The following is a 27,544-nucleotide window of genomic DNA, read 5'->3' as shown; positions in this document are numbered from 1 at the left end:
TGTGTGTGTGTGTGTGTGTGTGTGTGTGTGTGTGTGTGTGTGTGTGTGTGTGTGTGTGTGTGTGTGTGTGTGTGTGTGTGTGTGTGTGTTCCACTGCGCCGTGTGCCCATGTCAGCCACGTAGCACCACTGATCAGCAACGGGGTCATACTCCTCCACCGTGCTGAGACACAGACGGGACGCTCCATCATAACCTCCCACTGCATACAACTTACCTACACACACACACACACACACACACACACACACAACAATTGTGAAATCAGAATTTCAGCTTTTTCATTGTAATGTCACATGTTGTCACTATAGTCACACAATGAGAGAGACAGACACACACATGCGCGATATATGTGTGAAATAACTGTGTTATTGTAGCTCCCCATTGCATTTAGTAAGAAGCTTATTTGCACAGCTCTTAAGAAAGTCAGTCCTCTTAATCCTTGATTCTAATAAGAACAAATATAAACAGGACACTTTCTTTATAGAGAATCAATAGTGAGAACATTAGAAAAAGACAAGACATTGATATAAATTCACATTTCTGCTGATGTTCAGGTTTAGAGGCTTTAGCTAAAACCCAAGGCGGGGGGTCCTGAGGCATTTTAATCCAATGTGCTTTAAGTGGGCGCTGGCAGCTGCATCTGAAATCTTGTTGGCATTGCTGTAGAAATGGATATCTGCTTTACCTGGGCTGCATGCAATGAGTCACTGCACTGAAACAGTCTCTGTTTGTATCAATGCAGATGAGGAAAAAGCAAAAAGACTGAGAGATATTTATTTCCCCGTTGGAGTTGCATTTCTGTTCTGCTTCATCATAGAAAGTGACTACAGCACTTGCAGTATTTCTATAATAAAGTATCTGTCCTTATGATTAAAGCAGAACATTTCCAAGAAACTTCTGGAAGACGTGGAAAGCCTTCACACCGCAGGCTCCAGAGTTACATTCTGCATACGCGTCTACTCCGACACAATCACTCTACCTTTTATTATGCATCCGCTGTCTTCCTGCCATGCCACTATGGTAAACACCAAAGGCATTTTGGCCCACTGTCACTGCTCCCGTAAACAAATTGGATTTATGTAACCTTGCCGACGGGCAGGAAGTGCAGAGTCCGGGCAGAGCGTGGCGTTCCCAATGTTTGGACCCCGGTGGAAACACAGTTATTACGGCCAGAAAGAGTGAACTCACCGCCTACAGTGGCAGCCGGCTTGTTTTGTTATATGGATGATGAAGTTGATGTATGGGCTGCTTGTATGAGCAGAACAGCCACAGTCTCTCTGCCAAGTGATGAATAGCATCAATACTGTGGGCTATTGGAAAAGACCCGGGCACACGAGATCTCATCTCAACTCCTCTTTCCCATTTTCTCCATTTTCCATTTTTTGGCACATCTCAAATAAATGGTATTGTTTTTGCCCTTCCCTTCCCTTCCCTTCCTTCCGTCTCTGTCCCTCCTATCTATAGACCCTACTCCTTTTTTGTGTAACTTTTAATGAGCTGAAAGGTATGCACGAGTGCACAGGAAACACTTGACAAAGCACTTTTGAAAGATTAAGGCTGACTAACGACACGACGGTGTCTGCTCGGCTTTGTCTCCCCTTTTCCCTCTCTGCATCTGTCCACCCGAGCACGAGGCTGCGGGAATGAGCATTGCAATAGAGGCGCGATTAGAATCGGATGTGAATTGAGCTGGAGATTGGTTTGTAGCCTGAGAATGCCCGAAGACGGGGAAGCAAAGGGAAGGCCGGGGGGACGGATGAACAATGAGAGAGAAGGTCACGGTTAAAAAGCCAGCGTGAGAGGATAGTACTGCAGCTGCTGTGGCGGAGGATAAGAATGATTGAGCAGCAGAATTCACATGCAAAATAACTTTATGATGGCTCTACTTTTTCTTCTTAGCACATCACCCTTTAGTCATGTAATTTTAAGTAATTGGCTGCTTTTGAAATCAAACAGCTGCTGGTCAGCCACTAAAGCACTCAGGTTGTTATGTGCGGCTTTCATTCGACATTTCCCCGTCATTAGTCACCTTTAAGTGAATTTAATGAGGAATTACCTGCTATAGGAGCAGGAACTGGGTTTGCCACCGAAGAACGAACACACTAATCCCTCTTAATGACGTATGATAATCATCTGAGCTTGAAGCCTGTGGACTACTCATGGGTGTCTAAGGCGTCTTATCCATACGGCCCATATTGATGATCTGATGTCTTAGATTTAGTATTTATTAGTCTATTTTCATGTCTCTCAGCATACTTGTGTTGCAGCACAAACCATAAACGCTTTACAGTACTTGTATTGTGTTGACTGCACTCTGTTTTCCAGTGTTTGGTATCAAATTATTTCCAAGCAGAGGGCTCTATCGATTGTTTGTTCCACGAGGTGTGGTGTCAGAGAGACAGTTTCCATAAAACTTTCATGCGGCCCGCTCTCCTCTTTGCCTCAATAGGAGTTAGTGTTCGGGTAGCTCTCACAAAGGGACCCCATTGATTCTTGCATTGATTTTTAACCACGCTTTCCTCTTTTTCTCCCTCACAGTGGCAAACATTTTGTGGCGAGAAGAAGGTACGTCTAGACTGCTTCTGCTTCACTATAGGATTCATTAATCTGAGTTAATTGAATTTTTGTAATGGGGTTACTGAACTGTGATGAGAGGGATTAAATGATTTGATGCTTTGAACGTAGATAACAATGTTGTCGGCTTATTTCCGTTGCAAATGTTCACAATGTGCAGTCTCATGAGCTATTTTGGGGTCTTCACAGTGTGTGACAAGTCTGTTTTTGCTTTTTTGTTCAGGTCTCGGCATTGGAAACATGTTCTATGTGTTCTATGAAGATGGTATTAAAGTCATTCAGCCTGTGGCGTGTGAGATACAGCGACACATTAAGCCCAGTGAGAAGCTGCTAGCTCTGCAGGTGAGTCCGCTTTTTTCTTCTTTTTTTTTTAAAGATGAGTTAATAATAATAATAATAAATTGTATTTGTAAAGCAACTTTCATTGCTAAAAGCAATCCCAAAGTTCTACAAGAGGCGTAATGGAAAGAAACACAAGTTTAATAAAAAGGCTTTTTTTTTTAAAGAAAGGTTTTTAGACCTTAACCCTCCTATTGTCTTCGTTCCCCCCCCCCCCCCCCCCCCCCCCCCTTACTTTGGTGTTCGCGGTCAAATTTGACCGGTCCTGTTTTAACTGCTATTACATTAACACAAAAACCATTAATCATCACCACATTTCATTTAACACCCTTTCAAACTGTAAATATTGTATCAGACTACTGGTATACATGAAAAACTGCAGTAAATATACAAAGAATAGACACTGAACATGTATTGCGTGTGCCAGGTGTGATCCATGTGGGGGGATGGGCACATAAGAGCGGGAAATGTGTCACATTGTTCTGTGTGTGTGTGTGTGTGTGTGTTTGTGAGTGCCAGGTGTGATTCACATGGGGGGATTGGGCACATAAGGGGGGGAACATCTTGTGTGTGTGTGTGTGTGTGTGTGTGTGTGTGTGTGTGTGTGTGTGTGTGTGTGTGTGTGTGGTGTGTGTGTGTGTGTGTGTGTGTGTGTGTGTGTGTGTGTGTGTGTGTGTGTGTGTGTGTGTGTGTGTGTGTGTGTGTGTGTGTGTGTGTGTGTGTGTGTGTGTGTGTGTGTGTGTGTGTGTGTGTGATCTGATCTGATCTGATCGGTTATTAATTCCTTTTCTTTATGGCGGTAATTTTCGACCGGGAACACCCATGGGTGTTACAAAGTTGACTAAATCATCCAAAATTCAATGAAAGTGGTGATCAGCAATTGTATATGTTCAAATCTACTGTGAAGGATATCATAAAGCCTTAATGCAATCGAATGTAAAACAAAAAGGTTATGATTGATGAAAGTAGTAAATCGGTCAGATTTGACCCGAAGACAACAGGAGGGTTAATGTTGTGTTTATAGTGATTCTTCTGAACTGAAATACCTTTAGTCATCTGTGTAAATGGAGGCTGTGAGGAGCACTTCACATAAATCATCTTTTACTGATGTTATTATTTCCATATCTTACTGTTTATTTTATATTATTTTAAGTTAACAGGAAACACAGCAGTCACCTGGTTAATTTAACTTCTGTTTTTGATTATCAATCTTTATTATTTCAAGTTAGTTTGTTATTAGTCACGTTCTACTCATTTGGTTGGATTTGGTTTGGTACAGTACCCATGATCCTCAGCTGTTATGGTTTAGAAAGACATTTCATAACATTCATCTGCTACTTAGTAATTATTTATCTATTATCTAATATATAATTCCAATAACTTGAATATAGACTCGTATTGCACTATTCCACTTTTCTTTTCTTTTTTCTCACTTTTTTAAAAACTTATTTTTCTTTTTTGTATTACTTTTAATATAATATTGTTTTAATATTGTCTGCTTATCTGTATTATTGTGTTGCATTGTTGGAGAAGCCTGTGACCTAAGATTTTCAACGACATAATTACTCTGTAGCTACATTAGTTTGACAATAAAGAACCTTGAACCTTGAAATTAATGTAAGAATAACCTTAAAACATGTAAATAATGTACTTCAGGTTTTTTACAAATCATACTTAAACATGTCCCCTCTTTTACTCGGGCATGCAACAGACATGTTAAGCTCTGATGGTTTTTAACCAACATCCTGTTTGTGATTCTACAATTTCTGTCATTTCCATTAAGCAGCTTAGTTTTTCAGCTCATTTCTGTGTTGCTTGTATAACCAACAACAAGAACAAACTCTAATTAACCCACAGTATGCTACCTGACAGCAGAAAGAAAGGTTTGCAGCAGAAAGAAATGTTTTCTTGGGAGTTAGTGGAGACCGTGAAGAGAGCATATTGGGTTGTAACACAGCAGCTGTTTGCAGACAGGGGGAATATGTGTCAATGATCTTGTTATTCATTTGTTCAAGGCTGGTGCTTTTGACTTTTATATTTAGCTTGACAATTCCCTTGGTGTCACTAGTATTCAAGCATTATATTCAACATTATATCAAAACACAATGAACAGCACATTTACTGCTTAAAACCTGAAATGTGGATATCTTAAGAAAATCAGACAAGCATTTGTAACATAATCTGTATTACATGTTACTTGTTAGACGCTTTTATCCAAAGCGACTTACATACTCAATACTGTGGACAATCCCCACAGGAGCAATTTGGGGTGAAGTGTCTCAGGGACACAACGACATGCTGACTGCAGTGGGGTTTGAACCTGTGACCCCCTTATCCCAACACCAAGGCTCTACCCACTGCGCCACACGCCTCCCCTGTATCTAAGAAATCAGTGTGCAAAACACATGGACATCTTTCTCGTCCAAAGAAATTGAATTATTGATGCTTGGCAAAAACTCCCCATTACAATCTTTATTTAATTGCATTAGAAAACCTTGTAAAAGAACCAGAAAATCTCATGAAAAAGTGAGCGATGTGTTGCGAGCTGGCATAAATCAGAAAGTCTAAATGTTGCACTATGAAGCAATAAATACTAAAACATTTATGATAAATCCTTTTCTTTTACGATGAACCACTGTGAGTAAACAGTTAACTGGGAATGGTAAAATATGTTAATGTGTGACCGGTGTGATTCATTATCCGCTGGCCTTGACGTGCGTCCTGTTGGCTGACCCAGTAACAGCTACTGAAATCAATCATGAGCGTCAATATAGTTTATACTGGGATTCCTATTCTAATGCAGCCGAGCAGGTAAAGACTCAGCGTCCTGACCTAGAAACACTTTGCTATTGATGTACACTTGTAAATGTAGTCACAGCCTTTAAACATCATGCCAACAGCTTACATATACAAGTGCATACAGATATGATTTACACACAGAAAATGTGTTTTATTTATTAAGAGAACCTGCATGATCTCTATCTGTAAATTACATCACATCACATGTCACTTGTTAGACGCTTTTATCCAAAGCGACTTACATACTCAATACTGTGGACAATCCCCACAGGAGCAATTTGGGGTGAAGTGTCTTGCCCAGGGACACAACGACATGCTGACTGGTTTGAACCTGTGACCCCCTGATTCGAACACCAACGCACAACCCACTGCGCCACACACGTAAATGTGTTGAAGTGCAATGAATGTGTCATGATTTGTTTGATATGATATCAACGAGTTTGGAAATCTTTATACAAATAGCTCATTAGGGTGTGGCACCATTTACCACATAGAATAACAATATTTTCTTTAATGAAAATAATGTATGTTGTGATCTACAAGTCAAATTATGTTCCTTTGTGGATTTAAGGAATGCATGGTTTCCATCAAACAGAGATGAAGGATATAGAACACTAGAAATATATATAGAAAACAATTATAATACTAAAACACCCAAGTGCTATGAAACTATTAAAAACTATTTGAAAAGTTGTTTTGTTTTTGTTCAGCTTTATGTAAAAAGGGGCTGCACACATAGGGTGTTGCAGACACACAATATAGACATTTAACGTTAACATGTGTATGTTTTGAAAGAAGGGCTGCACAGAGAAGTCGGTGCAAACAGATACATAATATAGAAATGTCACATTATAAAGTTGTTATTGTGTGTGTGTGTTGCCTGTTAGCCCTATACACATCCAGCAGACCCAGAGCAACATTAGCATTCATTTTGTGTCTTGTTTATGTCCGCCTTATAATTCCAACGTTCACTCTCTCACTCTTAGCGCTGTTTGTTTTCGGTCTTCCCTTACTCCTGAGGGATATATCTGGCTGTTCGGTGGGTTTATCAGAATTATTATTTATATGGAAGCTGCTACTGTTGATCGGGGTCAGACAGAAGCAAACCTTTTAAAGTTTAACACCAAATGAATGACCTGAAAGATGCTAAAGTGCGCTGTAGATTTAAGAAGATCCATAGAGCTGTATGATGGAGCTGAGAGGGTTTGTCATTACAAGCAACCACTTTCTTATAATGCGTAGTAAATGTTTCTGTACACTTTAAAACTATTGATTAGTGCAGCTATAAAGTGGGAGCTTAATTATCTGCAGACGTCTCCTCCTCTCCAAAACAAATGGTGAGAGCTGGTTAACCCTCCTATTGTGTTTGTTCCCCCCCTTACTTTGGTGTTCACGGTCAAATTTGACCGGTCCTGTTTTAACTGCTATTACATTAACACAAAAAACATTCATCATCACCACATTTCATTTAACACCCTTTCAAACTGTAAATATTGTATCAGACTACTGGTATACATGAAAAACTGCAGTAAATATACAAAGAATAGACACTGAACATGTATTGCGTGTGCCAGATGTGATCCATGTGGGGGGAGGGGCACATAAGGGGGGGAAAACATGTGTGTGTGTGTGTGTGTGTGTGTGTGTGTGTGTGTGTGTGTGTGTGTGTGTGTGTGTGTGTGTGTGTGTGTGTGTGTGTGTGTGTGTGTGTGTGTGTGTGTGTGTGTGTGTGTGTGTGTGTGTGTGTGTGTGTGTGTGTGTGTGTGTGTGTGTGTGTGTGTTCGTGTTCTGAACCAGATGGTTACTAATTCCTTTTCTTTATGGCGGTCATTTTTGACCGGGAACACCATGGGTGTTACAAAGTTGACTAAATCATCCAAAGTTCAATGAAAGTGGTGATCAGCAATTGTATATGTTCAAATGTCTACTGTGAAGGATATCATAAAGCCTTAATGCAATCGAATCTAAAACAAAAAAGTTATGATTGATGAAAGTAGTAAATCGGTCAGATTTGACCCGAAGACAACAGGAGGGTTGGTAAACGAAAAATAGAGCAGTTGTGCTTCTTAAAAAAGACGTGTTTTCCACGTGAACCGGTATGAGACAGCTACTAGCTAAAGGCCAAATTTGCTCACGTCATTTCTATATATAATACATATATAAGAGTTGTCTGATGACTTAAATCCTACCTTGTTAAAAAGTAAAGTTATATGTGACAAGCATAACGAGGTCCAAACAGGTAAAAGAGTACGCCCTTAAAGGACAATAAATGAAATGTACCTTTAGCTTAAATAGATTTCGTTTTTCTGGGTTTGAAAATTGTTATATATACATTTGGAATAATCTAAGTTTAAATCAACATATTATAAAACATAAGACTAGTTGTTTTTTTAAATGTCCATGCAGAAATGTGATATATTACCCGTATAATGTAATCACTGATTCAGCCGACCTGATTTCCCCGGGCAGATCGTCACAAGTTCTTCTGTCTCATATTGCTAGCTCCAGAAAACGAAGCCCAGTGGACTCGGAGGCCACCGTACACTAGTGTGTTTGTTATTTAAAGACCACAGGCAGTCAGAGGCGGTTTCACCTCTCAGAGGAGTCTTTACACCCGGCCTCCCCCACCAAAACACAGTTTATCCCCGAAGCCTCTAAGCAGAAAAATATTCAAAGCGAGTCGCTGATGGATACCTGTTAGATTTACATGTGTTCTTGAATGGACGCTTTCCCCTGAGCAGCTTCCCATCTAGGAGCCGGCTGCTGATTGGATGGCTGTTATACATGAAGCGATGCCATGAATGCACAACAATCAGCGGAGCGTTCCTCCGAGAGGTGTGCTTGTATTAGGATATCAATCACTGCGAGCGCTGTGATGCCAGCTCCAGTTCTGTCATGTGGGGATTGCTTCACGAACACATGGAGCTCACGTTTCCTCCATCACCGAGGAGCATTGATTGATTTGTTTATGGTAATAGCACAGCCAATCCATTATCCTTAAGTACCATATAGAGTGTTTTACTGCGATACACACAGTAGCGGGGAAAAACACTGTGATGTCCAATTGTGGTAAAGTCGGTCCGGAAGGTATATTTGTCTTTCATCCCTCTGTGACCGATAAGAGGCGTCCATGTTTTCAAGCTGCCACAGCATTGTGTGGAGTCCTCTTTTGATGTTCAAAGGTTTTCTTTATTAGTCAGACATTTGGAAGTATGGTGGGTATGTATTGAAAATGTACCATGTTAGCCTGGCCTCATAAAAATGACTTTCCCAAAACCTAAATCAAATCAAAGTGCAGGAAGGAGGTTGGGGTGGATGAGAGGGTCCAACAAACACGCTCACCCAAGAGGCCGCTATTCATGTCCTGTGTGCAACCAGAAGTCAGCTTCCTAACGTACATGTTTTAAGCCACACCCTCATGTTATACTAAATCTAACCAAGTCGTTTTGATGCGGTTTTGTTTTGATTCAATTTACGTGTGTTAAAAATGAAACTCGAAACGCAGTCAATAATGCAGTTTAATTGTAGGAAAAAGGGTTGACCATGTATAATACAATCTGTTTGGTCCAATCACAGAAAGTTTGCATTATGATAATTTAAATAAAAATACAGCATAATTGTACATTTTTAAATTTCATTTTAATGGGTAGACGCTGTTTTTCTTGTTGTAGCTTAACCGAAAAAAAGTGCTCTTACCCATCAATTTCAACAGAAGCTTTTTCTGAGCTCCTAATGTTTCCATTGTGGTGATTCACAATTTAGTATAGAACAAAAAAAGAAAGAAGAATCAGGGTGTAAATCTATAAACAATGATCGTCGTGTACATAGCCTTCTGTCTGGTAATTATGTATTGGGTTAGGGTTATTTAAAAATGTGGTTATTAGGGTTGTAAGCTTACATTCCAATTGAGATGTCACCCATTTGACAAACAGCACATGCTGAAATATTCTGAACCCGACACATCCCATCATACTGCAAGTTTACAGCAGTTTGGATCGAGACGTTACAGAAACAAGAAATAAAAGCGAGTGTTGCTGCTGTTAAGTTCCTCTTTCTGACATTTGAGATGTTGCCGTTTCACTTGTTACTGCAGTTTCCCTCCCCGCAGATAACGTTGTTGATGTTGTGTGACAAATATATTAGCACTACAAATCATCCAGTGGCATAGCTGGGGAGAAGCAGAACACATCATATTTGTCAACACAGCTCTTTAAATATCATCACATTTACAAGTGAGAGCAATATAAAGCACTAGTTTATACGCATTTACGATTTCTTTTTTCCAAACAATACTGTACAGTGCAGCATTGTGTTTTCCCTGGCATGGTTCCAGTGCTGCATAATGCCGTATGTGGTATGGATTAAAGTGAATCCATGAAATATACACAGTGCTTTTTTTCTAAGGACATTTCCATAATAAAGGGAAAATAATACATATATGCATTCTTTAGAAGCTGTCAGTCACCACATGAATCATATACATGCATTTCTCCCACCCATTTACAGACATATTTAACACCAACAGTGAAATATTACAGCCGCCTCCGTTCACACCCTCAGCTGGGTATCAGATGTTTGATTTCTCTCCTCTTGAGGTGCATAAAGTCAGATATGTACAGCCAAGTAGCACAAAATGGCCACAGTGTGGGACTGCAGGAGCTTCACAGGGTTCAATAACAGTGACTCAACGATTACTTCAGCCGGAGCAGGGATTTATCTGATTTAAAAACAGACCTTCCTAACTTGTTTCAGATCTAAAACACTAACAGATGGTGCTACAAATGGACACTGTTGACATTGTTGTGAAGCCAAAAATGCCAAAGCACTGCCATCGTTTAGTATTCTGAACAACACCACGTCTCTAGATGTTAGTGTTGCATGCCTTCCCAAATGAACCTTCCTTTCAACAGATAAAACATAAGCAGGGGGCAAACCAAAGAAGAAATATATGATGATCAATGTTTCAATAGTGCTGCGTCACTGCCTGGCATCGTGAGGGTGAAAATGAAGAATTTAAAAAAATCTGCAGTGTCATCTATTGCACGTCAAACAACAACAAAAGGTCCAGAGATTTTTCTTTACTTTCACTTGGCGATAAGGACAGTAAAAGAAAATATGTGTGGCGTTAGGACATCCACAGAGAGGACAACAATCTGAAACAATGGGTCAGTCAGTCGTTACATCTGTGGGAAAACCCTCATCACAGGTTAATTAGGATGCTAATGAGGTCATTCGTCAAAGTAAACTGTTATAATGTTAAAAACCAACCACATCACACTCGGGTCATTGGTCCACTCCTCCACCGACAGACTGATTGGACATCAATCCCCTGTGATATCACTTATAATTTCACCATGTTTTGACACTAATCATTGATCCTTAATAACATTGTGAAATTGTTTGCCTGAGAGACTAGTGGGCACCATATTGTTAATGTTTTTGTACCCAACTGGCAAAGACCTCAGAGACTGTATTTACCGGCAGTCAAATGACAGAAGATATGTTCACCCAAAAAGGGGTCAGAGCCCTGATGTAGAGGGAAAGTACCCAGATGGGTTGCTTTCATATACAGTATACCCTATGGGTGTTGTCGCCCTGTGGAAAGTCATTTGACTGTGAGGTTGTAAATATGGAAGAAAGAGTTCATCCTTCAATGCCGGAGCACTCCATTCATCCTTCCTGGCCAGCAGCTCGCTAAATCGTCCTACAGGGTCTGAAGGTTTGTTTAACCAGGGGGAGGGGGAGGAGGGGAGGGGAGGGGGAGGGAAAGCTCCAGAGACAGAAGGCCGGTTGAGGTTCTTGTTGACCGGGAACGTGAGAGCTGCCAGGACTGAAAGCTGAACCGTCGTATGCAGGCTTTGTGCCGTGTGGATTATATATGGACAACTAGCAGCGATTACAGAGATTTTTCAGCACCCTGCAAAGCTCATTTATCTAAGTTGCCAAGATAACACGACTCACATCAGCACGGGAGATAAGACCGCTCGTCGTAAACAACACAGTAACGTCTGGATGAAGATAATTGTTTTTTAATGAGACGTGTTTCCCTGTGATATGAAAAACAATTAACTGAGAATGTGTGTGTGTGTTTTTTGTTCTTCCAGGAGGAGGTGTGCCCCACCTCGCCAGGAGAGGAGGTTCAGAGGTGTGTGTGGTCATCAGCGGTCAACATCAAGGACAAGTTTATTTATGTGACGCAGCCGACCTTGGATCGAGTGCTCATAGTTGACATCCAGTCTCAGAAGGCTATCCAGGTACGGTTCAGGATAAATTGGAAAACAAGGTCCGTGGCAGATTTGTCAGCTCCGCACAACAATGTTTGATGATGGAGGAGTTTTACACAAAGTATTTCCGTTTTCTTTTTTTTAAGTTTGGCCTCCATATGGGTAAAAAAAAACTCAAGGTTGGAGGAGGAAAGTGTATTACTTCTCTCCATCTTATTCTAACAATCAAATAAAAAACTCCCATATGTTCCCACGGCCACATTTCTTAAACACAACATTGAAGGAATGAAGGACACTGTTTTCACAAAATGGTCCCCTTTGACTCGAGGATTCATTTTGATACAATACATTGTCCTTCACTATGATTTGAGAATGTTGAACTGCTTGCTCAAACTTTTACCAAAAATGCAAATCAAACTTTGTATTTCTTGGAACAGCTTGCACATTAGTTACGCTTGCACTTCAAAAATTCTACTTGTTTTATAATTTAGTAGGATCCTCATAAATAAGAGTGAGTGCTGTAGTGTGCTGCAGACATGGTGGTCGACTTAAAACGACACATGGCTAAATAATCTTACATTTTCTTTCAGTTCCAGCCAATGATATCAGATTAGAGGCTCTACCTGATACTGATAGATGTCACAATGTTGTTGTCATTAAGCGCTGTTCTTATTTGCAACATTTCCGTAACAGCTCACCTTTTTTTTAGCAATGTAGAAAAAAAGCAGCAAGTTTTTAATCTGCAATTTTGCTGCTTTAAATATCAAAATGTCACACTAAAATCAAGACCTCTAGTATTTGGACCTTACAATGCATACAGTCCCCTTTTATTATAACGTCAGTGTTTCCCACAGAATTTGATTCTATTTGTGGGGGCACCGCACCCCCCCCCGGCAAGAAACGCCAAAGGCCCCTTAACCTATTCGGGTGGCCGACGCATCCACCCCCCCCTCGAATAAGAAGATACATGCGAGTTCATGGCTACTGTAGACAACGTTCTTGTTGCTCTGTGTTGCGTTGTTAATGAGTGAGACACACCGGAGTTGAGGATCTGTGGGGTTTATTCTCCCAAAAATATAATTTACAATTTAGGCATTTAGCAGACGCCTTATTCCAAAGTGACTTACAATGACCAATTACAGGGACATTCTCCCTGGAGTAACTGAGGGCTAAGTGCCTTACTCAAGGGCACACTAGTAGTGGTGTTCCAGGCGGGATTTGAACTCGCAACCTTCCGATCATCAGCCCACCTCACTATCCATTAGACCTTTTTTTTTTTTTTTTTACGAGATCCATTTGTGGCGGACCATATTTAATTGTGGCGGCCCGCCACAAATAAATCAATGTATGGGAAACACTAAACATGTGATGTACATTCAATCAACATTTTACATCTGCTGCTGCTCATCCCATTTTCCGACACATTAACCAGGCTGCCACTCAATAATGATTTATTGTTAAAATGTGTTTGATGTATAATTGTATTTACCTCCCCATGTTGACCTTATGAATTTAATATAATAATGTAAAATAAATTCAGGTTTGATAAACCCCTACACTAGTTGGACACCAGATTACAGGATTTTGTCTCGTCAGGTTCAACATCTATTGGATTTTTCCGCATTATAATGTGTTTTTGTTTTCCACTCCAAAGCCCTGTAAGGGTATCGATCTGAAGTGCTGTTTATCCAGCTTTAAGATCCGTTTTTCATCCGTTAGTTCACCTGACCGGTTTCATACTTACCACTGAAGTCAGGACCTACACTTAACCGCCCCATCGATGTGGTAACCAAGTAACCCCAAGACGCACGGATACAGTAACCTGGCAACCCTTCATAGATATTTTAACAACTGCAGCAAGAAGCAATTCCTCTAACTCTCTGCCTCCCTGCAGAGAGTTAGTTATTTTCCTGAGGGAATTTTATATTTGCGAGGCATTCTCAGGAAGGAGCTCCTTTCCTACATGACAACATTCAGCACAGTTCTAGCGAGCAGCGCTGAGTTAAATCCTGGGTGTCAGTACATTTCAGGGAGTGCCATGGTAATCCAGGGCTGCACAGATCCCTGCAGATGTTCCTGACACCGTGTTGGCTGTTTAAAGATTGCCAGCCTCTCGGGGACCTGCCAGTAAACAGGTTGGCTCCCAGAGACTGTCACAGGCTCATTATTCAGGTGCCTGGAGCTTTAGCTTCATCGCATTATATTAGCAGTTGTTAATTAACCACCTGAACCCGCCTCTCGTCTGGAATAGTACGAGAGACACGAGTTTTGGTTTTCCAGTTCCAGGTTTCACTGAATTATTAATATGATTGACGTGCGTAAAGTCATAATAATGAGCAAATAGCATCCTGCAATTTGTAACCAACTAAATGCTCTGTGAAGACTTTTTTTTAATGAGCAGATTGTATTTTATTACCAATTAATTGCAAAGTGCACACAGGTAAATGTTTGACGGCACTGTGATGAGTTTTTCCGCTCTTCTTCGCTGTCAGATCGTAAAGTTACACAAACATATTGGATGCAGATCTTCATAATCTTCCTCAGCCGGAAACAAGTTGTTAGTGAAGAGAAAAGAACAACAGGAACACCTGTTTCCTCCGATGACTACATGCTCAGAGATTAGTTAGGATTCAACAGATATCCTCATCTTATGTGCAATAAACCTCTGAGGGGCTGTTAGCGCTCAGTGATACAATATATATTTTGGCTAGGTAAACAATACTATTAGCGCTGTGAAGCAAATAGCAAATAAAGTAAGTCAAAGGGGATTGTGGGAATACAGGCTGGCAATAATTTTCTTTTAAAAAAGATGATTGCTTTCTCTCGCTGTGGTTAGCTACTGCATGCATGCTTGTCCCCTGTGATCTGCCTATTCTCTTTGAGCTGTCTGCTTTCAGGTGGACATAATGCATGAGGAGGGTTTTCTGTCACATGCGACTCATCCATTGTTCTCTCTCAGAGTATTTCCACCGTGTGTCGGATAAATACTGAAAGCCATTATTTCAGTGTGGTGAAGAAATTGTGTCTGTCACCACTTGATTTGCTATGCAGCTCGACACCAAAAACACCTTCTACATAAAAAGCCCACCTCCACACAGCCTTGTTAAAGGAGCGCCGCTCCTGTCAACCCCTGATGCATTAGTCTGCAGGAAAACTTTCCAAAAGCATTACCACTGCACATCAAAGAAGGATCTCTTCAAAAGCAAAGTCTAGATTGCCTTGAGTTGTTATGCTGTGGACCTGCTGTCTTTAAAGGCTCACTTTGGTTTGATTTGATCGTGTGTGTGTTTGTGTGTGTGTGTCCCATCAGACTTTCAGCACCGACCCTTATCCCGTGAAGCTTCACTACGACAAATCTCATGACCAGGTGTGGCTGCTGAGCTGGGGAGACGTGGAGAAGAACTTCCCCACTCTCCAGGTGAGTCCACAATGTCCTGAATAAAACCCCCACATGATATATCAAATCAAATCAAATCAGGTTTTATTTATATAGCACATTTAAAAGCGATTTTTGGTCGAGCCAAAGTGCTGTACATGTAATAAAAACACATTACTACAATCACAATAAACGACAATAAATTACAACAGATATATATAAAAAACAAAATAAAAATAAAAACACAAGGAAAAGTCAGGAGTCGTGCTCCGCTCTAACTAGATATATACAGTATCTCTGCAGAGATGTATCCCTGTGAAAAGGCTGAGAATGAGACTCAAGCACTGATATGATGACGTTCAGCATTGTCAGGATTTGATCAAAAGTTAATTCGTAAAGGGCTGGAATATGTGAGAGTGTCTTCTTGACAAAATATCACAAAATATGTTAATTATTTTCACGAGTGATAACAAATGTCCATCACGGCCAAAGTGATGGCTTTAGATTGCAATGTCCTACAAATATTGAACAACTCAAATGTTTCAACTGATTCACCATCTAGTGCTGTTAACAATATCAACATGTTGAATTCTTTATTTATCAAGGTCAAGCCATGACACAATAATCAGCAAATGAAATCTTAACATCAACAATAAATCTTTCATTACAAGTATTAATCACAAATTGAACTAGCAAAAAGTTTGGCATTCTTGCTTGAAAAGTGACTCAGAAATAAAGTTTCCAAACTCAAATTAATTGTATCTTCTTAAACATGCCTGTGAAATATTTTAAACGGATGTCAACAATACTCAAAACGTTTTACATTAAAAGTCTAAGGGAAGAGTTTATTGTTTAGGAAATAGAAAAGTCACATTTGAATGATTGTGTTGGTGATGTGGAAATGGACACTTTACTGATCTAACAAGACAACAGGTAAACATGGAGGAGGGTTTGATTTTGCATCAAATAAAAAACAAAAGCCTCATTCTCTCTGGCCGGAGAAAAACAAAGGACAATTTACTGCTAAACTCTAGAACATCAACAAGTCCAATTACCCAGCATAGCGGTCCACCATAGTGGTCACATCAATGATAGCCGAATAGGGAAATAGTTAAATATTTATATATGTTTCAGCAGGTCAAAAACATGGTTAGAAGTCATATAATGTTATCTAAATATTGGTGTAAACAACTTCATGTTGAATAGAAGAGTCACCGTCCTTACACTTACAGACTGTGTCACCCTGATACAGATTTGAAGATCATGCTACAAATAGAATCAATAAATATGTAATGAAATGGTAATACATTTCAAATAAAAACATATTTTTCTTCCTCTGAGGGTCATCTCGATGCAGCTCGAGTGGTTTTACTTGCTTAACAAATTCAGCTTTTCATCGCCTGCACAGAAATTCATAATGCAAGGTTTGGTCTGTGGAAATTTGCTTTGTGCATTGTGGCACAATCAAAGCAGACCTGCACATGTCTGCTCTGCATGCACAAGTGTTATGTAGAAAGTGGTGACAACAGCGCACACTCTGAAGTAGGGCTGTGCAATTAATCGTATTCGCAATCACGATTTTGGCCTGCCACAATTACGAAAACAACATAATCGAAAAAAACAATTATTTAGCTTTGCTAGGTTGTGACAGTGCAACATATTTGATCTAATTAATTTTGGTCTCATTTATTTGTATTTATCATATTTATATATGTTTAGTAGCTTGGGGAAGTGCGCTCCAAAAATATTTGTTGATCTTGTTTATTGGTATTTATTATTTTGATATTATTTATTTAAATGTATCATTTATTTTATTTATTTTTGTATTGGTTTTTCAGTTGAATTATACGTTCAGAGTAATCAACAGTTAAAAATATACTGTTCAAATTATTATTTGAATTTGTTTTAAAGTTCAATAAATGGATTTTTTCAAAGTCAATGAATAATCGTATTTAATAATCGTGATATCAATTATTGACCCAAATAATCGTGATTATGATTGTTGCCATAATCGCACAGCCCTACTCTGAAGCTCACACAGCTCAGAAATAAGGAGAAAGACTGAGGGCTTGTATCTCACATCAGAAATCTACATAATAGCAATAAATTAACTGGTCACTGGTTTTAAAGAATGACAATATTACATGACATCAAAAATAATGACAAGTATTCCTCTAAGCTTATTTTAGCAAAACGTTTGGCATTGCTTCAAAAGGGACTCAAACGATTAAGTCATGACGTGTACTGATTTGAATAGATTACCATCATTATAAAAAACATTTCACATCAGTCGACAAGCGCTGATTACAATATCAAAATGATTTCTTTGCATAGACTCTGATATAAAGGTTTGTCAACAAAACAATGTAATAGTCATACAAACACAATGATTAGTTACGTTCACACTTTATTTTACCTGCAACATCTTTTTCTCAGCAACACAGGTACAGTTTATTTCAAATCACCCGAAAAATGACTGTCTTCTCAGGGAACTAACTATTAAAATGACCAGATGTTCCCTTTGTTCCAATATGGAATGAATGTTGCAGTAATCATTGCAGCCTCTCAGGGATTTCCAATCCTGGATTTGTTTGTCTTGCTTGATGAGAGGCGCTTAATAATCACTTTCAGTTCACTGGGTAAATATTTGGAGAGTGACACATTTCCAATTGTTTAAGCTCCAGCACATTTGGAGTTAGATAAAGTGCTGATATCCATAGTGGGACAAAAAAATATATAATTTAAAGAGGCCCTATTTATATGTTTCCATTTTCCCTGTAGAGTGTTATGTAGGTTTGTGTGCATGTGAATAGTCTGCAAAGGCTACAATTCTATGTAACACTTAGCGCTTCTATTGGCTAGCGCTCCAACACATTGTGCGTGATAGGCTAAGAGGCGGGACATCTCTAAGTGGTTGACAAATCACAACAGAGCCGGCCAGCTAACCAATCAGAGCAGACTGGGCTCTGTTTTCAGACAGAGGGTGAAAAGAGGTGCGCACAGGCAGTATGAGAAAAATAAAGAGCTTTTTGAACATTAAAGCATGGAGACATGTCACAGGAGAGACACTACATACTGATATGAACCTGAAAATGAGCAGAATAAGACCTCCTCAGTTTTTAAGATATGTGATCATGATCTTTTCTAAGCTGTATGTTAATTACTGCTGATATATACTCCATTACAGATTTTACCGTTTTTTTCTTAGCAAAACATGTACAGTATGTTGTTGATACCCTCATAATAATAACTCTCTTAGCAGGTGAATTACCTAATAAATGCCTAGTTTTTTGCCTGTATATTCAACTACATCAACTCATAAGCTAAAAGTGATAAGCTACAGTGTGACTTAAAGACTTAAACCTGCAGCACTGACTGTATTCATCACGCTCATATTTAACGCCCACCTTCTTCTTTGTTGGTGCTCACCAGGTGATCAATCAGGCCAGTGGGCGAGTCTCCCATCACACGGTTCACACGCAGCCCATCGGCAGACGCTTCGACCGGGTGGACGACTTCTTCCTCCCCGCCTCCAGCCTCATCATTAACCACATCAGGTGCGTCCGGCAGGATCCAAGAGCGCTGCTAATGCAAATTGATTTGCAAATTACATTCACCCCATTGGCATTTCATTGAATTTTTTTTCTGCTAGACTCAATACTGTGATAATGATTTGGACGGGCATTTGGTGTGAAACGGAGTGTGTGTGCCGCTCTGTTACGGCGTTAATGGGAGTTTTTTGAAGAACGGCCCAGCGGTCGTCTGGGCTGCAGAAACCGTAGCCAATCACCTGGAAAAGATCTAAAAATAAACCCTTAGTTACATTAGCTGTGGAATTAACTTTTTATATCCCATTTTTAAATCCAGAAGCCAGTTACTAACTCTGATCCCCATAGAACATGTTCTTGATTAAAAATGTATCACATCGAAGAAACAAATCTATTTCTTAGAGCTGCTTTCGTGCACAATTCTCCAAATAGACACAGAAAGGTTGTTTGAGTTAAGCTAAACACACCACCTGTTATTGTTTTGCTATCAGAATCAGAATAGTTAGATCTAAGCGATGAAAACTTCCTCTGAGCGAAGGTTAAAAAATCAAAACAACCTTCAACATAAGAAGCTTTCAGACAGATTAGGTGTTCATAAGACTGATCTTTAAGCCACAAAGACTACGGCTAATGCCTATTTTCTTCATTCATTTCTTAGTCTTCAAAATGTCAGGTCATAATGGCACATTTGCAGATATTTATTTGCCATTTTCTTTTTTGGTTTTATTTTGTGAGAAACCTGAGTGCTGTGAAGAAGGTTCTCAGTGTTTGAGCACACTGCTGTAACCAGCTATGCTTATAACACAAAGGTAGGCAGTGCAATTATGTTGCTAAGCACCAGAATGATGAGTACATGCAGCAGTAACTCAGCTCTGCCTCGTTTCAAAAGCCATGCAGGTTTGTGTTTGCTCGTTCTTTAAATGTACATACACACGCAGTTGTTATAAACTTTCAAAGAAAAACTGAATTAGACAGAATGTGAATAGCTGCTGGCATTTTTCTTTTAAACATTATCAGAGACACATTGATTGAATTACAACACCTCCTCAGTGCTGATGCTGAGGTTTGTTGGCATATGGTTAGAGGCAGGTTCTTTTCCCAATAAAAGTAATTCAATAGGTCATTAGTGCACTTAGTCTTGCATTAATTATTTATGTTTATTTCCCTAATTATAAAGCTATATGTTTCCACACGGGGACAGTGGGCACTTTTCCTCCTCTGACATTTCAGTTAATCGAGCACAGACATTCTGCTGAGGTCGTCTCACTCAGGTTAAACTTGGACAGTAAAGTCGGTCCCTAACGTTAGACTGAGGTCACGGAGAGTCCAGGAACAAGCAGGAGGTCTGCAGGACTTCCGGATGTTAACGTTCCCCTAGTGAGGGTCCAGGGTGGTGTGGGGGGTTTTCTGCCTCGACTGTAATCAGACCCAGTGAGACCTGCAGGAAACAAAACAGTGGTGTTTGGAAATGGCCATTTTTACCGACTAGTTGCTCATCATTTTCGAAGCTCTTAGAAAATATCTTTTAACTGCTACTGCCAGGTCCATTCAAATAAGTTTAAGTGGCAAAATGTAAATCACAATGCTTTTACATTGTTTGAATGTTTTGCATCTTACATGGGTCAGCTCATTGCCTGGTAGTTGATGTATTCACCTTACAAGCATGAATACCAAATAGCAACATTCAACTGATATTAGGTCATTTTGTCACAAAAGTCCCACAAATGTTTGTATTTATTTTACAGAAAATAACAAATTATTACGTTTTGTAGTTTAGTCAGAAAATTGCCATTGTAACCTTTCAAAAGTTTGACAGTATAAATTCTAAAGATATTCATTTTACAGCAAATTCTCATTATTTGGAAGCTATTAAAGTAAAACATGAAAAAAACGTACTGACAGTTGACCAAAAAATGACAAAAACAACCTACACCAAGTAATGTAGTACATACTGTACATTACACTAGTCCTGCAATATGAAGTGTTTCTTCATAAAGTACATAAAACGGTTTATTTGGCCCGTACTTCAGAGGGATGTTTTCTTGGATTGTGTCAAAGTTATAGAAACGTTTCCACCTCATGTCCTCATGTCCTCATGTCCTCAGTGATGGTTTATTCTGACTAGCTTGGGTCTCTGTTCATGATGTGATTCGCTGCATTATGCCGAGGCAGATGGAGGAAGCACATTTAGACGCTGTTGGCTCTGCATGTTCCAATGTTGTTACAAATTTAGACTCTTTTACACGGTGACATAATCTGTATATTTACTCTGAACATTCAAAAGTATGCAGTTGAAGTACACATAGAGCTTTAGATCAATGTGTGCATGGATGTTGTTGTTTTGCAGACATTTTGAAAAGTTGAAATGTCCTGCCTCGTGGGCAAGATTTTTATATTTCCGGGTCTTGTACCCAGACAGCCATTTGTCTGTTGGCAGGAACGCAGCATTGATTAGGCGATTTAGCAACATGAGCAGAGTGTGAGCAGCAGACATATATTCAGCAACTTCCGGGGATTGTTTAATGACTCGGATTCCCTCAGCAGCAACTATAAAGCAAGCAGGAACTTCTGGGGGCTGTCATTCATTAAACCATCGACCTACAGTCAGGGAACTCTGCATGTCAGCAGAAAACCCTGTTGTTTATTATTTGTACTGGCTGTACAGCACCCTGCAGCTGGATGCACCTTTCCTCCGCCTGCCTCACGACACAACAAGCTGGGGGAGATGTTAATCCGTTTATTTTTTCACCAGCTGAACAAGAATTGCTGTGTTACCGATATTTTTAAGTATGCAGCAGTTATTCCCTGTTTATTAATTTAGCCCTCAGGAGCAGTAACTGAACTGCAGACCAAAGTGTTGAGACCCAGTCACTTCGTAAAGTGAAAATATTGTCATGTAGATGTGTCTTTAGTTAAACCTTTCATGTATTAATCATCGGTACAAAAGACAAACAACAGCTGTCAGTTTGCTGAGAGCAATCTGCGTCTGCCAACCAAGCAACCCAGCTGTGTGTGAGGCCAAACAATGTCTGATTATTAATTTACATGAAAACACATCCTGCTGCTGGTGAAAATAATCTTTTCATAGCAGGATCAATGCAGCATTGACCTTTTAACTTCCAAGCATGTTGCTTATATCACAGTAAGTGTGTGCTGCCCATTGATCTGTCACAACAGATTAAATCCAATCCATGGCAAAGCTTCCTCAGCAGAGTTTGACGGAGCGGGAATATTGGTCTTTAACAGTGGAGGAAAAAGATGTCGGGTTTAAACTGCACAGGACATTTAAAAATAAAACAATATTTGTCTTTTCAAGCTTTTTATAATGATAAAGGTGCAGGGGTAAACTACAATCAATAACCTGATAAGTGTCAGAGCGCTTGTGTTTGGATTTATTCCAACTGACAGATAACAGTCACATAAAGCCAATTTGGTTGGTTTTCACATAAAGTCAAGACATACAACCTCCTCATTGTTAAATGTTCTATGTCATTCACAGCATTATTAAAGCGGCACACACAGCCTAGCTATACAAGATAAAGGGGAGTCATGTAGAAAAGCAGAACCCACAACCCTGGATTCTCCCACAGGTTAGCACTGTTAGCTAAAAGCAAATCATCAATTATAGTTTCCTATTTTAAATGTCTTCATTAAAGTGGACCTATCATGCTGTATTTGAATAATATATTGTAGGGCCATACCTATATAAAACATGTCTGTGAAGTTTTTTTTTCATAATACCAAACAGATCATGCATTTTAGCCATGCCTCATTTCGCTCTATTTGCTCTTTTCCAGCCCTATTTTTGCATGGGCTGATTCTGTGGCAAATGAGCTGCAGCTGACCACGCCCCCCTGCAAAGGAGGGGGGCGAGGCACGAGCGTCGTGTTACCATGCCACGGCAACCTCTCATTCCCCTGATAGGTGGAGAGTTGCCCATATAGGCGGAGCTCCCTGTTTCTGACATCAGAACAATTTAAAATCTGGATCAGTCTGTATCAGATCTGTTGCAGCCCCGTTTTTAGAGATTTGGGTATGGACTAAAAGAGAGAGGGTTGTGTTTTCTGACACTTGGTGAGTTCCCTGGAACACCGGGGACACATATTCATGTATAAAAGACGTACAAAAGTGTATTTTGCATGATAGGTCCCCTTTAAGTTCAATTTCTTAAGTGTAAACAAAGGAGAAATATTCCAATACTGTTTAAACAAGCTCACTATATTTTATAGCAGATGTTTGTGGGAAATCACAGAACTACTGTAACTGCAAGAAATCCTAACACACTTTTTGACATGCCAGAAACCCACCAGATAGTCCAAGGACAACAATTCTTAGAAAGGGAAAAGACATTTGGAATACAATTTGGACGTAATCCGAAAAACATCTACCTGGCATCACACCATTTTAAAGATCACCTTTATCGTCTCCTCATTTTTGTCTGAATCAGCTCAGCGCTGCCTCCTGTCTGGACCCAGTGGTCAGAACGATCTCTGGATCAATGGTTCCCTCCGCGGGGATAATAATATGGCTTTCAAACAGCCATTTTCTGTTCGCAGGTACAGACAGCTTGGTGTTCAAATGGCATGAAAAATGATGAATGACGGCAAGATTGAAGTGGCTGTCAGCATCGATCAGTTGGTATTCACATTTAATTGAGGCATGTCGGCTCCTTGCATATTACCCGTCTACTTGTTCAGCTGTTAAAAGATAATGTGCCATTAGGATTCTTTGGGTTTTTGTAATGAATACTTTTCCCACTGATCCATGGCCACATATAAAACTGCAATAATTCTATTAGAGGGGAACGTGTAGATGATGCTAGACTGTCAATGTGAAGATTGAAAGGGACCACTGCTATTAGTTTAATAGATCTCTCAGATAACTATTGGATTTTTCCCTTAACATGTCTTTAAAGAAGGGTTGCCAGCCCAACAATACCAAGCAAAAGTTATAGGTAATTCAAGTTGATGTGTGGATTTATTTTTAAGCAAAATGAATCACTACTTTTTTTCTGACACATTCCTGACTTCTAAGTGGATGTTCTAACACAATGCATGATTGCTTTTACTTTAACTTTGGTGTCTTGTCTAAGAAGAGTGTTGTTGCACACAATTAAAATGTATTTTAGTTCAATGTGTTTCTTGTTAAGTGTGGCTGTCTTTTAATTGTTAGATTCTCTTAAACACTTCAGCCAAGGTAAGATTTAAGAGGTAAAATGTTTCCCATTGTACTCTCTTTGTTAAGATTGTTAAGCATGCTAGGTAGCACTAAACGGAGATGATGGGATGGTGGTATTTTACTCATTAAATGATCAGATATGTTAAACATATAACATTGGATATTAAGGATCATTCTCATGGATCTCTTCACAAAATTCAATGGCTCTCGATCCAATATATGTTGGACTTGTTCTGGACTAAAGAGGTCATTCAACCGATTGCCATCTCTAGAGCCATGATGTTAACATGGCGGAAAATCTGTCACAATTTCGCCTTCACAAGAAGTCAAAATGTGATATTGATTAAATAATTGTCTCTGTTTTTCTCTTGTCTACAGATATGGCCTCATTCTTCACAGAAATGAGCCTGTCCTCCACAAGATCGACCTGGAGACGATGTCCTATGTGAAAAACATCAGCCTACGGGAGTTCAACTGCATCCCCAAGTCCGTAGCCTACACACACCTCGGCGGTTATTACTTCGTCAACTGCAGGCCCGACTCCACCGGCGCCTCGCAGCCGCAGCTCATCGTGGACAGTGTGACAGACAGCTTGATCGGACAGAACGGAGACGTCACCGGCACGCCGTACGTGTCTCCGGACGGCCACTACCTGGTGACCGTGGACGACAGCGACGGCCTGATGAGGATCCAGGTGGTCTCGGAGCGCGGAGAGATCCAGGAGCCCTTCGACATCCACACCAACCTCCACCTGTCCGACCTGGCCTTCCAGCGCTCCTTCACCGAGCTCCACCAGTACAACGTGTTCGGCAGCTCGGGACGCCAGACGGACGCTCTGTTCGTGGAGCTGAGCAGCGGCAAAGTGAAGATGATCAAGAGCCTGAAGGAGGCCACCAAGGCGTTCGAGTGGCCGTGGAGCGGCAGGAACAGGGTGATGGCAGGCAGCGGTCTGTTCGGACAGTACCTCATGACCCCCTCCCGAGACTCCCTCTTCGTTCTGGACGGACGGCTCAACAAGCTCAACTGTGAGATCACCGACGTCCTCAAAGGCAACGTGGTGGTGTGGGTCGGCGAGTCTTAGAACGCCCAATGAGCTTTGTTTCACTCAAAAGGTACTGTTGCACTGAATTCTGTTGCAGATGTTTTAATTTTGTGGGAACGTGATAGTGGATACCACAGATTCAGAAACCAAATTGACGATTTGTATAAAAAGAAAATACACATGAGGGAGTAATTGATTGTTAATGTCTTAAAGCCAAGTTAATCATGGGTGGTTCACATTAAAGTCAACATAAAGTTATTGCTGGTGATCTTTTTCAGGAAAATTGGTAAACATGTGCAACGTTGCATTATTATTCACAATCGGTTATATTTAGTGTGTGGGAATGCTGTAGATAATCTCTAAACAAAACTAATATCTATCTGAATTGGCAGAAATAGATATATATATATGAACTGTATATGTGCGAATTTACTCTTGTACTTTTAGTTTTCCCATCCCAACTTTTTCCTGTGCCTTCAAGGAAAATTCCCCTCCGTCAGAGGAATTAGCGTAATTATTCCCCGTGTGACTGCCGACTGCACCTCCTCCTTTGACCCTCCATTCGTGGTGAGCGTGGTTCCTCACAGACCCACCGCTCTCGTCTCTCCGCCCCTCCCTGATTCAGTCTAATTAAAACGAGCCCTCGCTGTGATCCTATCCCGTTTGAAGTGGAGGCCGAGTGGTCATTACGCTCTGTAACCTTTAATCCAAAATGTATAACCAGCGTTGGACGGTTCTGAATGATATCTTTATTGTTTTCCCTTTTATTAGTCCAAAGCAGAAACATGACAGTCGGTGGCAGTGTTAGTTTAATCGTACCAGCGTTATACACTCCACATTGTGAAACTAGGGATTTAGAGCACTAGTGTGTGGGAAGAAAATCATAACTTTAAACATCTCTGGACCAAAAAGAAAAGAAGATAGGAAAGGCATTTAGAGTGAGCTTTTGATGACGTGCATTTGCAGCATGTTTTGATGTGAAGTAATGAGGGTGGGGTAGTTGTATTTAAGTAGAGGGTCTTTTGACAAACAACTCTTTCTGGAAGCTCCTGCTGTAGACACGTAGCCGGAGAGTGAAGCGGTTTCCTAGCTGGACACATTTCTATGCATTTTCACCCTAGCACTCTGACTCTGTGAATCACAATGGGCAACTGTATTCACATTTAGTAAGGACTTTTGAGTTGTACAGATTAGTAATTCCGTCTCTCCTGTTTAATCTTAACTCGAATATATTTTAATTTGATTTCCCTGACTGTACTGTACTGCTGATGATGACCTCTGACCGTTTCTCTCTATGTTCTGTACATAGCGGTGGACCGTGAGTCCATTACTTTCCCATTGTATGTACTGATTGACGCAGGTTCTGTTCACAATCAACACTCTCCTTTTTAAGAAATGAAAACACAACACACAGCTTTCATTATCTGCATCCTGTACGGGCACATTGTGATCACTATCACCGCTTTCACCGCCACATAGCCATGTCTGTACGTTCCTTCATGTGATTGTTATTTATATAGAGAAAACACGCTTGTCATTTTACCCAACAATAAAAGATAGACCATGAAAGAAAGTGTGTTATTGTTTCTTCTTTTCCTCATTAAATCCTGGAACACAAATCACACATTGACACGTTTCCTTTAGGAGTTAAAACAGCCGGTTGCCAATTATTATGCTTCAAGAACAAGGTCAAGGCTCAGTTGTGCCTTCGGGTCTGTGTATCTTGCAGAGAGGCATGACGTATAATTATAATTAGCAAACAGAGGAAATACAATTGTTAAACATGAAGATCTCTAACCTTAATCACAAAGAAAGCAGGGCAGCATGGGTGATAGTAGCTTATCATTTTATGTCAAATATATTTAAATAATGTAGGAAAACCCTGAACTGTTGAGGATGCTTCTGAACCAAACTCAACTACAGCTCACCCACAAGTGATAAGTATGAGCAAGTTATTTAAACAGAATAACTCTCCAGCCTTTTGATCACTATACAGTAAGCGCTTTGTATTTTATTTTCATTTGTAGTTATACAAATATAATTAATAGGTCGTTAAAACATGACTTGGTTAAGGATGTCACAAACAATTAGTATATTAGTACACTAGGTCTTTGAAAAAAAGTCATACAAATATAATATATTATTTTAAATAAACGAGTGGCATAAAATGGCATGGTATAGTATGTCCCAAGAAATGTCAGAGTAAGTTATAAGAAACCATGTTATACTGTGATTTTTTTTAATGAGGTCTTTATGACAGACCTTTCTTAAAGGTAGGGTAGGTAAGAATGGAGAAACCAGCTCGAGTGCGCTAGAATTTGAAAGTACACAACCGGAAAAAATCTGCCCCTTCCTCCAGACTTCCTTACAGAGCCCCTCCTCCAACACACATGAACGCGCACATGACCAATGAGGGCACGAGATACGTTTGTGCACAGATGGAAGGCTGACAGGCAGGTAGGCC

The 27,544-nt window shown here is 40.1% G+C and overlaps 1 protein-coding gene across 1 annotated transcript in view; it reads left to right on the top strand.

Moving 5' to 3' along the window:
- fstl5 (follistatin-like 5) overlaps positions 1-26,653 on the top strand; it is a 166,077-nt gene extending 139,424 nt beyond the window's left edge. The window contains exons 12-17 of the mRNA XM_034140696.1: positions 2,539-2,565; positions 2,798-2,916; positions 11,817-11,966; positions 15,247-15,354; positions 18,745-18,869; positions 24,417-26,653. Coding sequence (XP_033996587.1) covers positions 2,539-2,565; positions 2,798-2,916; positions 11,817-11,966; positions 15,247-15,354; positions 18,745-18,869; positions 24,417-25,119 — 1,232 coding nt within the window. The 3' untranslated portion in view covers positions 25,120-26,653. The remainder of the gene's footprint in view (positions 1-2,538; positions 2,566-2,797; positions 2,917-11,816; positions 11,967-15,246; positions 15,355-18,744; positions 18,870-24,416) is intronic.
- Positions 26,654-27,544: the final 891 nt, after the last annotated feature.

The sequence above is a fragment of the Trematomus bernacchii genome, unplaced genomic scaffold (genome assembly GCF_902827165.1).
Source record: "Trematomus bernacchii unplaced genomic scaffold, fTreBer1.1, whole genome shotgun sequence".
Lineage (NCBI taxonomy): Eukaryota > Metazoa > Chordata > Actinopteri > Perciformes > Nototheniidae > Trematomus > Trematomus bernacchii.
The sequence above is the reverse complement of the archived record's forward strand: the minus strand, read 5'-3'. Positions and strand labels throughout refer to the sequence as shown.